At 33.1% G+C, this 14095-nt stretch overlaps 2 protein-coding genes across 2 annotated transcripts; both read right to left on the bottom strand.

The window, feature by feature from the left end:
• Positions 1 to 526: 526 nt before the first annotated feature.
• LOC144567232 (AGC (cAMP-dependent, cGMP-dependent and protein kinase C) kinase family protein) lies at positions 527 to 5959 on the bottom strand. The gene is made up of 13 exons (XM_078317318.1): positions 5280 to 5959; positions 4779 to 4953; positions 4188 to 4271; positions 3859 to 4100; positions 3312 to 3534; positions 2712 to 2791; positions 2541 to 2625; positions 2083 to 2214; positions 1884 to 1997; positions 1652 to 1702; positions 1442 to 1526; positions 1239 to 1292; positions 527 to 974 (listed from the first exon to the last, which is right to left on the bottom strand). Exons 1-13 carry the CDS (start codon positions 5474 to 5476, stop codon positions 868 to 870), a joined length of 1629 nt encoding a protein of 542 aa, XP_078173444.1. The 5' UTR covers positions 5477 to 5959; the 3' UTR covers positions 527 to 867.
• A 3805-nt stretch (positions 5960 to 9764) lies between these two features.
• LOC144567233 (uncharacterized protein At1g03900-like) lies at positions 9765 to 13188 on the bottom strand. The gene is made up of 4 exons (XM_078317319.1): positions 12919 to 13188; positions 11591 to 12128; positions 10435 to 10767; positions 9765 to 10125 (listed from the first exon to the last, which is right to left on the bottom strand). Exons 2-4 carry the CDS (start codon positions 12086 to 12088, stop codon positions 10051 to 10053), a joined length of 906 nt encoding a protein of 301 aa, XP_078173445.1. The 5' UTR covers positions 12089 to 12128; positions 12919 to 13188; the 3' UTR covers positions 9765 to 10050.
• Positions 13189 to 14095: the final 907 nt, after the last annotated feature.

Here is a 14095-nt window from a genome sequence, read left to right as displayed (position 1 = left end):
TTCAAAATAACCAATATCTCCGTATAAACACCATAATATTCAATATCCCCACAATAACTTCGCATTCTTTCTTCTATCTCCTTTTATTTATTTCATCTTTTATTTAATTATTTTAAAAATAAAATGGACAACTGTACCCTTTGATTTTAAACCCTTCTCCCAAGTCCTTCAATGTATACGCACAAAATTTGAAATTTAGAATTCATAGAATTAGGAATGTCTAAGGTTATTATAAAGTATTACTCTTTTTCTTTCAAAAAATAATAACCTGGACATCTTGTAGTATTACAGAGTTCATATCAAACATTTGAAAATTAAGAAACTTTTGCATATTAAATATCTTTTAGCTTAATCATTTACCTGTCAAAAAGGTTTTCAACTTATTTACTTGTTCACTCTGGTCTTATTGGTAAGATGGGTAACCTTGAATATAAAAATTCACGATAAAACTGGAGATGCAAAACTATATATTTATAGGAAAAAAAATAAAGAAAATTTTCTAAAAAATCCTGATATCCTGGCATACACAGGTAAAACATTCCCTACTTAAGAAAATAAAATTATCAACAAACTTTTTCATCTATCAACTAAGGTAACGTTATATAAACGGAAAAAACAAGCATACATCACAATTACAATTGATTTTTTTTTAAATCTATATCCTATAGAGCATTTGCAAAAGAATACAATGAAAATGAACAAAAAAAAATTATGTACTACCTCAGGAGGAGGTATCAAACAACCGAGAAACTCTTCATTTCAATTTTGTAATAGAGCCATAACTGGTATATATGTAGCTGATATACATTTCCTTTCTTTTCTTTTTGGTTCTGTGGTGTGGCTTTTCTATGTTTTTTTTTTTTGGTTTTAAGACGAAGAAGAACTGCTTTGGCTTCCAGAAATCTCTAACCTGGATGGATACCGGCTAAGATTCCCTTCTGATTCATTAGAGGGATCATCATCTTCTGATGATTCTGCAATTGTCCAAAGAAGAAAACATAAATTATATTAGCTTAAGATATAAATATTAGATATCTCATTTTAGGAGAACCCAATTGTCAAAGGAAACATCATTAATCTTAATTGGTCGCAGCACAAAAATTGACAAAAAAAGCCATGTAGAGATGCAGTATATTGTAGTATAGTGCATAAAATATAGATATCCAACAACAAAATATATCTCTGTTAACAAATAAAGTTGATAAATATTCAATAAACACAAATGCTGGAAACATTACCAAAAAGAGACTTGATAGTTGGCCTCTTTGATTTGCTCACTTTTTTCAACTCGGCTGCAAGGTGCGAACAAACAATAAGTTAGTAAATAGTGAAGACGGAGCAGTTTTGGCTTCATACAGTGCACAAACTATAGAATCAAAACAGAACCAAAACTGATCTGTTAAAATGTTTACCCGAATAAAGTGAAGAGACAAAAACAAACCTATTCCAGAAGCTTCATGTTCATTCACAAGTTCGAAGTTTTTATATGTATAGCCAACAAAATTCAAATCCTTTGAAGAAAGCATCTGGAGATGAATAGAACAACAGTGATTAAGTACCCTTTTTTTTTTTAATATCGGTCAGCAAAATATGCAACAGATATGTCTGTCCCGAGAGTACATATACGTACGAACATGAAATTAAATCTTACCTTTCTCCAAGGGCCCTTTGACGAAGCCCGGCAGTCGAGAGGCTGGCATCCCTATTGCGTGAAAGAGAGAAATTAGCAATAGCAATATCTTTTCTGAATTATGACATCGGTTTATATTTGTTGTGGTTGCTTTTTTTTCTTTCTGCTTTTCACACATAACACTCCAAAGAAAGGAGAAAACAAAACAATTATTTAACAAAGGAAAAAAGAAAAGAAAAGATATCACATATACCTCATCGAATTTCTCGAAATTTTGAGTGTCCAAATCATCATTTACTTGAGGTACATATGCAGCCTCCATTTCGTACAGCCTGTCCCACTCAACTCCCCTAAACCATGGATGGGCCTACACTTTAAATTATTCTTAGAAACCCCAAAAAATACTCATAACTAAGACAATTTTGCAAAAAGCAACAAAAAGGTAGAAGTACCTTTATCTCATGGGCACCCCTGGTGCCAAGTCTCTGGTCAACATTGCATAAAAGTTTACTCATTAGATCTTTCGCCTCTAGACTTAGTTTTGCCTCCTCAGGAAATTTTAGGTGTGTTCTCCAATTTACTATCTGCATAGATGATGCATTTGTTTTATATATTAAAATAATTCTAGTAAGAATTGCAAAGTAATTAAATAGTGAACCTATATATATATTCAATTGGAGACAAAAGTTCCAGTAGGTCATGATAATTTACAAATGAGATGCCTCACAACACCAAACGACACTACTTTATCATTCTTTATATAGAGACTTAGTGTGCTAAAGTAGGTCAGCTTGGGTGTATTCCAAAGAGATTGGACTGTATAGGCAATATTTTTCACATTTTGTAGGAACCTCGCCACATTTCATTGATTTCAATGGTATGTGTGATATTCTGAGATTCTCTGATTTACCTTTCTACATGTATTCATAGGTTCATCAGAATAAAAAGGGGGATAACCAACCACCATTTCGTACATGATAGCTCCGAGGGACCACCTACATAGAGAGATGTGACATGATTATATGACACCAAGAATATCATACAGTTATAATCTTTAATATATAGTAAAAAAAGGATATACCAATCACATTCCATCCCATATCCCTTCTTTAGAAGGACTTCTGGCGCAATGTAATCAGGTGTACCAACTGTGGAATAAGCCTACATACATAGATGCAAGGGCATTTAAATAATTATAACAAATTCTTTCATATTAAATTTACCTACTATTCATAAAACAGAACACTACTAAGAAATTCTCAAGTTTGATTTGTTAAACACTATCTGAAAGCTCAGCACAAAACCTTTAAATTTTTGGAGATAGCTTGAGGCTTTTTTGAAAATTATAGAGCTGGATAAGCAAATTGCAAATACTTTGGCACTATTTCCGAAAAGTAAATCCAGAACACAAAATTCAGCTTAAGACATTACATTTCACTTTTTTTAACTTTTTATAATTTTTATAGCGTGCGGCCTTTAGGACATTTTCAATCAAGAGGAGCAAAATTGGTAAGGGCATTTCGTTACCACAACTTTTCAACTAATGTAGTTTAGATTCGGAACAGTATTTGCATTCTAAAATACCATTTACCATATTTAAATATATTAAGACATAGTTTGAGGCCTGATTGCCATCTCAAAGCTAGTAGGGGCAATATAGTAATTCTAAAACTCAACTAACCAGTGTTCTCCTGTTCCTTTGCCAATTTTCGAGCTGCTCCTGCTGCGTGCGCTTAGGCCGGTTGTCGCCTAGCAGAGACCCGCTGCTTTGACTTTTGTTGTAAACAACATCTTTTTCATTCAAATTCGGGAAATTTGTAGCATCAAGAGGCTTACACAGTCCAAAATCTGACAGCTTTAAATGTCCATACCGGTCTAATAACAGGTTGTCTGGCTTTATATCCCTAGATCACAATCAAGTAATTTTATTCAATTGAAATGATTATTTTATGGAAAAGAAGGTGAACCCAACAAAATTGACCCTTTTATTTTTAATTATGTCATTCGATCTAAAATAAAGCTAAAAATGCGGTTTTTATTCCATTTTTTGGTGCATTTTTTTTGGGGTCCATTAGAAGTTGCTAAATCAGGCACCTATTGTTACAGTATCAGAAACACTGAACCCCAATAATGACGTGACTAATCTCATATATTAATTTTCTAATCCAAGATGATACCAATTATAAGATAGCAACTAAAATTTTTGAGGAGAATTTGCACAAAAGTACCTGTGGATGTAGTTGTGCTTGTGAATTGACTCAATAGCAAGAACACATTCAGCAACATAAAACCTGGTCTCGTCTTCAGTAAGTGTATCTTTACGCATCAAAAGTGTCATCATGTCACCTCCAGGCAAATATTCCATTATTAGGTACAAATAATCGGAATCTTGAAAAGAGCAGTACAGCTTTACTATGCAATTGCTGTCAACCTCTGCTAATAGATTTCTCTCTGCTTTTACATGCTCCACCTGAGACAGTTTAAGGTACAGTCATGAACTGGAGAGGGAGAGCACTAATTAACATGGGTCCCAAAGTAGGTGAGAGAGGTTGTGTACCTGACCTCGGCGAAGCATCTCTGATTTTTTGAGCTTCTTCATTGCATACACATTTCCTGTTGTTTTCTCCTTACAGATCCTCACCTGCAGCATTAATGAGATAAATAATTGACACATTGCATCCTAAACATAAGCTAAAGAAAAACAATTCCAATGATACCATCACATTAATTCCAATAGGGTTAAAATGCCCCATTGTTTCGTGCCCTAATCATGCCTCACATCCTTATCTCTATTTTCAAAATCCAATCGGTCGATCCGAACCGCTCAACATGATCTCCATATTAATATGTGCTTGGAGATCAAATTTTATATTTTTGGAAACTTTTTCCTTTTTTTTAGATAGGTACAAAATCACAGTTATTCAGAAGATTATGCACCATCCAAAAACAGTGATTTTGTACCTAAAAAAAATAGTTAAAAATTTCCAAATTAATATAAATTTTGATCTCCAAGCACATTTAGTATTCGTGTTCAGATTGAAGCGCGAAAACAATGTGACATTTTAACCCTTCTCTTGACCAATATCTTATGGGAACAAATTAATAATAATTTGTAGAAGTTAGAGGTAGATTGGAGAAACTAGTATACCTCCCCAAATGCGCCTTTCCCTATCATAGCAACAATTTCGAAATCCTCAACGCCCATTTTGTGCCTTTGCAGTCGCATATATTCTGTTTCTTTCTTCTCAAAGTATTTTAGTATATTGGTTTGTTCCTCCTCTGACATGTCAGTATCAGCTAACTTCTTCTCCAGGTTATCCCTCCTGCAATCATCAAATTCACTTATTACAAATTGTAATAAATTATCATACTGCCTACAAAATAATATGCATAATTTCAATTATAGCAAATTCTAACATTTCAGCCAAATTCCTCTATCCTAACACAAATTGAATTAGACAAACTCAGACCTGATTCCAACCATATCCCATCTAACAACAATATTCAAGACAATTGAAATTTTAGATGGACAAAAATTGAAACCACTTTTAAAATTAAATCAATGTCCACCTATTTCCTACCAAAAGTATACCAAAAACAACAATCCCTCATTGCAGACCAAAAAATTAATTACTAAGAACATTCATACCTTTCCCTCCTCTCTTGCAAATTCTTCATCTGTTCTTTATAGTGGTTCTCAATGTATTGCTTTGCGGCTGCAACTCTCTGTTTAGTTGCATTAGATGGCACATCCTCAACTCCCCCATTTGGGGGTAAATCTTTCTTTTTCGCAGCCGATTTCTCCTTCGGCTGAAGCTTGCTCAACCAACTCCTGGCAGAACTCATGTTTCAATTGTAATCCTATTAAATGGTAAACTGATCAAGTAGAAAAGTTTGATTTCGAATCTCCTTTCCCTCTTTAAAACAAGCTAAATTTCTGAAATCATACGAAATACCATACTCAACCGTCAACCCCTTGTAGCGAATCCACTGATTATACCAATTCCACGAATGAAAATTTAAAGAAAACGAGAATTACCAAAATGGTTGCTGAAATGAAAAAGAAAGATATCAAATTGAGAATGCTCCAAAACAATTCACAACCTAACCCACCAATTCAACCGAAATATTAATGTGAGATAATGGAGAAGAAGAGGTGAAGCAGAAACGAGAAAGAAGGAGCGAAATCGGGAAAATGAAGCAAGGAAGGTAGGTTAGTTATTTCTCAATTAAAAGAGAATTAGTGATTCTATTAGAGAGGCAACTAGCGAAAAGATCGGATTACCACTCGCCAGATCGGCTGTAAGAGCCAAAGAAGATCAGATACAAGAGGGATATATTTGGAATTTATCCTTGACCTGACAAAAGAATCCCAATTTTCTGATAACTTATCTCTGTAGAATTACGTGTAGCAGATCAAATGTTTACATCAAATCAAGTTTTGTACGTAGATTTATAGAGTATGATTATACAGAAAATATTAGATCATGGAAAAGACGCGGGAGGCCGTCATTCCCGCTCCATCAAAGCAACAGGGGCTGTCTGAAGGATAATGGTATCAGAGTATATGACAACTGTAAATACCAAACACGAATATTACTGTGATTTACTATCATCCAAAGTGGCATCAGATAATTGGTCAAAATTAGCATAGTAAATATTTTGAATTCATGAATAATTGTCACATTCAGGATCGAACTCAATGCAAATACATTTTAGAAATATTTTATTAGTGCTATAAATAATATATAAAAAACTTATATTTTGTAAATCATATTTTATTCGTAAAATTTATTAAATTCAATAAATTGAGTGATATTTGATTAATTGTTTTCATCAGAGACAAAGCCAGACTTTCAGTAAATGGAGATCAATCATATAGAAAATTATATAGTAAAATTTCTATAAGTACAAAAAAGTTGACAAAAAAAATTGCCCGATTCAATCATTTATATGAAAACAGGATAAATTATTTTATAAATGAAAACAAGATAAATGATTTAATTTATCATTTGTTGAGTTGAGAAATATGATGGAAACAAAATTATAGTACAGATATAACTTGAATATTATTCAAAAACCTATTTAGTTTATTATGGAGAAAATGAGAAAAAAACACAATGGCACGCAACCTATTAGTATAAAGTAGTAAATAATATGAGTTGGTTTGGTTGTGACATGATGGATTCCTTCGCGATTAGAAATTTGAGTGAGATTTTAGAATTAGAAATGTCGGCAATTTTACACCAAAGACCTTCAATTAACGAACTTTTAGCATCCGCATTCAAATACGTTGAAAAAATATTTGTTCTTTTGGACTGCTAAATTATTTAATTTAGTTCAATTGGAGTTTAAAAAATTTCAGTTCAGTTGACTTCATGAACTACAACGCTGCTTCAATTCTGACATTAGTTCCTCATTTTGTCAACACTAAGCTATTTGTCAGATGATCATGTGATATAAACATGCATATTACATCTAATTTAGTAGCTAAGTAATTTTTTTCATGCCTAGTTGAATTTGCTTATATTATTGTCTCATCAACGATGTTCTTATTATTAGTTAAAATACGTTATGTTGGATTATATAGAATGCTATTACTTGAATAACTTATCAAAATTTAATCTATTATAAATAGAGACGGAGCTAAACTTTTAAACTATGGAAGTTAAATGTGAATGTGTGTCAATTATATATAATTTTCATGCTGAGAATGAGAATCAATTTTATGATATTAGTGATATTTTACTCTAAATTAATAGAAAATCATATATAAATACGAAAAAAAATTCAAAATAAAAATGAGGGGTCAATTAACCCTCATTCATTCGACCTACATCCGTCACCGATTATAAACCCACATAACCCTTATCTACCTAATTTATTGAATTATGGTTTATTTATATTTTAATTATTAATTATAACTAGTTATGGTTTTATATAATTGATTTTTTTTTTGTCAACGAAACTCACAAAATTTGCACAAGTTGAAAGCTTAAAAAATGTACAAGTTCAATGGATTGTAAGTTATTGTAGTTTGTTATGAATTGAGAATATCATAATCATAATTGGTTCGGAAACGCTTATGCTTACACCTTTTTCCAAAACAAAAAGTATTTCAGTATTCAAATTAAAAAAAATATATAATACTAAAATACTTTAGTTTCATGCAAAAGATCTTTTCTGCTACTTCATAAACAAAACAAAAAAAAAAACTTTTCTGCTTGCGTTGTAAATGAAAGATGGTTTCCACTCTTGGCATAAAAACAAATAGTTTTAGCAAATGTTTGCTTATTTTTGGTAAACCCCATGAGGCCATGACCAAGCAACCTCCATTTTCCACCTATGAAAAATAAAAAAATAATCCTAAAGCAACTTTCTCATCATTAATACTCGGTTAGGCAGCCTAATCTTACGAAATCTTAACACGGTTTAGATACCACTGTTTAACAAGCCCATATTTTTGTTTGTAGCATTTAAAAAATATATATATATATATTCAAAAGTAGCACGATTTTCTTAAAACCTGAATTTTAGCCGAAACATAGATTAAGTATGCATTTTATTCCGGGTGAAACATGGATGTTTTCAGATCAAAAAAGCCATCGATAATTTGGTGAAACTCAGAATGAACGCTGACTAAATGTGTGTTTCACTCAAACATCAAATATTTTCAGAAAAAAAAAAACAACATATATAGATATTTCATTGAAACATTTATGTTTTTTTCTTCTTCTGAAAATATCGATGTTTCATCCTTCCTTGAGCTTATTCTGTATTTTTACTAGAATCTGAGTTTTTTTTCCAGCTGCGTGCTACTTTTTTAATTATTTTTTTTAAATGCTACAAATAAAAAAATTGATTTAACAAGTCAGAGAAATGTCACACTAATTTAAAATAAGAATTGAAAGGCAGGAAAACTGGAAAAGTCAATGAAAAAATGTGAAGGTGATCATACCCTTGGAATAAAATAATTTACTAAAATCAGCCCTAAAACCCGCCTTGATTTTTCTTAGTCAAGGGCTAGCTTGAAAAATCTGATGCTAGAATATGCATTTTCTTTTTCTCTTTTGGGTAAGAATTAATAATGGCAGAACATGTTCTCCTAAACTTTTTAATTCTACCTTAGAAAGTTGACCTGATGGCCACAATTTGTTTATGGCAATTGTTTTTGTATTTATTTCTGAATTAAGGTCCGGCCGGTAATAATACTAAAGAAAGTTTTTATCATTTTGAACATATTTTTATACATGGCCTGCCGTAAAACATTTCATTATAAATATCATCAAATAATAATAACAATGTCTCGTGCATTGTTTTTATCGTTCAAAATCTCCGGCTGCATCAGTAACACCCTAGCTTTGCTCTTATGTTTACTTCAAACCATCTTTTTCTTTGTTTTAGCATAGTAACTAAATTTAGATTTAAATAATAACTCAATAAGATCTAAAATGTGGAAATAATTTGAAAATAATTCTCATTACTTATTTTTATAATGTATATAAATATATCGAAAATCTGAAGTTCTTCAAAAAATTATGTGAATAGTTTTTGTGAATTATTCATTATATTCGTAAATTTCTCGAATAATTCATAATAATTCCAAAAAAAATTTGAGAATCCGTATAATACTACATCTCGTCTTTCTAGATGTTGAGAACATATAATTCGTAAATTATTTATAAATCATGTAATGTTGCTATGTTTCCAGAACAGCTGTGCTCATTTCATCATGGAAAGACAAGAAGAAATCGAAGGGAAAAGAAAAAAAAAAAAAAAAAAAATCAACGCGCTTCACGCTGTGTCCTGTGATCTCACCAAAATTTGGAAATTATATATAATGAAAAGATTTCCCCATTAGACGAGGAACTAGACGATTTACATCATTTCACAGTACATTTTTGGAGTCTTAGACGATGCCAGTGCATTTCTAGTTCATCATTTTGAAAGCAAATGCCTGAAAAATAAAGGTGAAAATACTAATAAATAGTTCTGTTCTAAAATGGAAACGACCCCGATTCAATTCATATATATATCATGAACCATACAGCCTCTAAATGGAAAAATGACACATATCCCAAAAAAACAGTCGAGACAGAACAAATTCAGTTGCAAATTTTACGAGCAAAGAAGGTAATGCAAATCCCACAAATGATTTATACGAAGAAAAATAATATTACAAAAGAAGCTGTAAAAGAACAGCTTCGGCATAGCTACACAATGTTCCTCATCCATACAGCATAGTACATCAGCTTATATAACGGGGCTTCAAATAAGGATGAAACAAGGAAAAATAGAAGGAACAACATGGCATCGGTGATGCTTATATTAACCAAGAGGAGAGACAAAAACTCCGCAAAGTTTATATCAGCTGCTGTCATACATTTTTTTTTTTCTCATTTCTTTTGTGGTTTATATACTTAAAAATCTGCCCATCCGGAAGCCGAAGTTTTCTTAGGCACTGTGCTGGTTGTTGTTGTTGAAGGTAAATTTTTCTGTGAGTCAGAATTAATCAAATGTAAGTCGATTTCAGTACGTGGGATTGCACATAAATTTTCTGGTACATCTCGCAAGTAGGTTCATTGCAGTATTAATTGTGTTTTATTGTTTCTCCGCTCATTTGTGGTTAAGGAATCAAGGATTGAGCATTCATTATTTTTCTAGATTTGGCTAACACTAGGAGTGCCTAAAACAGGTATGCTAACAGGTACCACTAGTGTTTCCATTAGTGTACATTAGGCATCAATTGTAACATCTATACAAATATAGAGAAAAATTGGAAATGAGAATACAAGAAATGAGACCTGAATAGATGAAAGATCAGAGAAAGGGTCGGGGCTTGTGCCTCTCAAAGAGCCTTTCTGTTTCGTGGCCCCAACATTCTCATGTGGCGGTGCCAGAAGACTTGTCTTTTGAGATATTTTTGCAACAGCAGGGTCGTTAGGTGGAGGTGGCAATGGTGACCTCAACTTCCCAGCAGTGCCTGGTGGTGGTGCCAAGAGGCTGCCCAGGGCACCTACTGCCGCCTTCTGCTTAGCGGGCCCAACTCCTGACAAACCAGCTGAGGAAAGCATGCCTGTGCTGACCCCAGTGCCAGATATCTTTGTCTTCACGTTTATCCTGATTGTTTCTCCTTCCTAAAACATACGCGGATCATAATATTAAATTAAAAACATAATTCATAAACAATGTTGAGTAAATATTACACAAAGTCAGTAAACTACACCCAGGGGCGGAAGAATGCATAGGGTAAAGGGTGCTAACTGCTAAGCACCTCCTATACATTGAAAAATTGCATTTTTACCGTTCTTTTTTTATTTTTGCAAAAATTATTACCAGTAGGCCCCCTTATAAAATGAAATTGCATTTTTATCCTTTATTTTTTTAATTTTTGCAAAAATTATTACTAGTAGCCCCCCTTATAAAATGAAATTGCATCCCCCCTTCTAGTTTCACCCCTGACTAAACCCCATACCACAAATTGGATAAGCAACTTTTATTAGTTCCCTTCAAGTCAACAAACTTCTAATTTGTACCAATCAAATAACTCCATCCATCTCCTTCCAATAAACAAATGGTATAAACTTTTCTGTCCTTCTCTCCATTGCTATCTAATTTCCCATTCACAGACAAATCAGAGTGACCTATTTATGATATAAGATATAGTTTAGTTACATCCATTATGATATGTTTTGCCATTTTTTTCTATACAAAATATGAGGAAATAGGGCTAAAGGTAGACATGGTTTGCATTCTGCTATCTGGTAGTGGCACGGTTTAGTAGGAAACATCTCCGTTAAAGAAGCGAGCGAAAGAAACCTGACAGAGTTGTGATCTGCCAAATGAAATCAGTAAAGACCAGATTCAACCGCCTCTTTCAATACCAATAATCCCATTAATTCTTTTTCATATAAACCATTGAAGGAAATAAATTGCATATCAAATCTGTTTCAAACTAACCTTCAATCGGCGGTTAACCACAGGATTTATGTCGATATGGTTATCTTCCCCCTCCTCTCCTACCACCTCCTTCTCATTCTCCCTTTTTAGATACTTCTCGTGATCTGACAATGCCACATTAAAGTCAAATGCCTCATTTCTCTCATTAAACCCCAGCCCAACAAAAGCTTTTTTACCAGTCCCATCCTCAATTTTAACCACAAAATATCTAGATGAATCTAGAACAGTTTCCACAGACTGTTCTCTCTGGCCTGGATAAACGAAACAGGCCGCAAATAGTTCGCCTGAGGCAGGGTCCTCAAGGCGAACCTCGCAACGGGTCCCGCAGGAGACCACACGGAGACGGCCTGACCAGATCTTGTCAGACTGGAGCCACTCGCCGCATTTGTATCCCCCGCTACTGGCGCGTGGTGGTATCTTGTAGACCGAGACCTCACGCACCACTAGGAGTGTGTGCTCAAAGGCCTCTTCTTCTTCCTCGAAGGAGGAGCCTGACATTATTAAATCCTCTTACTCAAAAGAAAAACATTGCCTTAATCTGCAAAGTAGAAACAAAATATAGACTTAGAAGTACGGTCAAACCCTAGAGGCTGAGAAAAACTAGAATATAACATGTCATATTCTTTTGCTTACTTGTCAATCCAAGTTGAGAAGGGAATTATCTTAAGGAAATTCTCTTATATAAATTTGGTTTTGATTATTCTTTTTATTGTGATTGGCACTTTGTGCCAAAAGAGATTTGAAGAAAAAGATAATTTATACTTTTTCGTGAGTTATAGATAACATGTTTCTTAAAAGGGAAACACATATTAACAAGTTCATTATCTGTGACTAGAACTTCGTGTCTAAGCTTTATGCAAAAAAAAAAAAAAAAAAAAAAAATGAATCATGGTTAGAAGTAAGTCAATGTAATGGTGTCTTCAAATAGAGAAAACGATCCAACTATTATTGAATACATTTTTTTCTCACGAATTGTCAGATACATTAAACTTCAGTTCCTGCGGAGCTGAAAATAAAAATGTAAACCTTTATCCGTTTGAGAATCTGATGCTTCCAATGAAGTTTACTAAATGGATATCTTTAGATCATGAAGAATTAACAAATTCAACTAAGCATGGGCACAAAATTTAGCCTGTAGATTTCCAATCTTTCGTAGAATCTAAACTGGAAGATATTGGTCGTACAATTATACAAGTAAACTACGTGCTGATGCCTAACTAACGAAAAATAAGCACAAATTAAGACGCTACAGAGCTAAATCTGAAAGGAAAACAGCAATTTATAATGATGGATAGCAGAAGGAGAGGAAAGGAGGTCAGATCTCGTACCGTTTTGAGGTTAAGTTGACGAAGATCGAGCCAAGGAAGGCTCTAAAAATGGAGGATTTGAAGAGAGGTAAAGAGAGAGAGAGAGAGCGGTGATGTGAGGTGAGATGTTTGTATTTGAAAGGTGGAGGTGAGAACTGAGAACTCAAAAGTGCAAAACGCGGAGACGTGGGTGCGAAGGGAAGAATGGTGGGGAAGGTTGTGGGAGAGAGACGACTGGTAATCTAAACTCATCGCTCCTTTTCCTACAAAACTGGAGATCTCCCTTCCAAATTGTGCATCTTTTCATAAATAACCTCGCAAAAAAATTAGTCAGTTCGTTACTAGTTTTGTCATAACACGTCACGGAGAGGATACTTATTCATATCACGGATACGTCACAGCACGATATCACATAACGTGATTTGCATATCGCGTGACATGTCTATCTTTGATAAAAAAAAAAAAAAAAACTAATTCGGTCACGTTACATGACCAATTTTTTCAACATTATTTCTTTATTTTGTTTTTTATAATATTGAATTATTTTTAGTAATTAAATACTATCAATTATGTCACATTTAGTGTGTAAAGATATTTTTGTACATTAAAGTTTAAAGTGTGAAAAATATTATTTTATCTCTTTAGAAAACAAGAGAGACGTTTTGAAGGACGAGAGTAATATTTTTGTTTTGTAGGATATCTACAAAAATAAATTTGATCTAAGAGCATCTACATTTCTGAAACTCTTGGAGTTTCTAAATAACTGTTAACTAATTTTTAAAAATTTTATCTCTGAAAGTTTATAAACCCTCATATTCCTGAAACTCAAAATTAGAGTTTTTTAATTGCCACATCAGCAAATAAATTACAAGAGAAAAGAATTTCAGCCAATTATTTGGCCACGTCAGAGTTTATAAACGGTTTCTTATTAAGAGCATCTACATCCCTGAAACTCTTGGAGTTTCTAAATAACTGTTAACTAATTTTTAGAAATTTTATTTCTGAAAGTTTCTAAACCCTCACATCCCTGAAACTCAAAATTAGAGTTTCTTAATTGTCACATCAGCAAATAAATTACAAGAGAAAAGAATTTCAGCGAATTATTTGGCCACGTCAGAGTTTATAAACGGTTTCTTATTAAGAAACTTTGGAGCAAAGTTGCTAAATAAGAAACTCATCTGCATCCCTGAAACTGGTT

This window comes from Carex rostrata, chromosome 16 (genome assembly GCF_964058835.1).
Source record: "Carex rostrata chromosome 16, lpCarRost1.2, whole genome shotgun sequence".
Taxonomy (NCBI): Eukaryota; Viridiplantae; Streptophyta; class Magnoliopsida; order Poales; family Cyperaceae; genus Carex; species Carex rostrata.
Note: the sequence above shows the minus strand (reverse complement) of the source record. Positions and strands in the feature narration are given on the sequence as shown.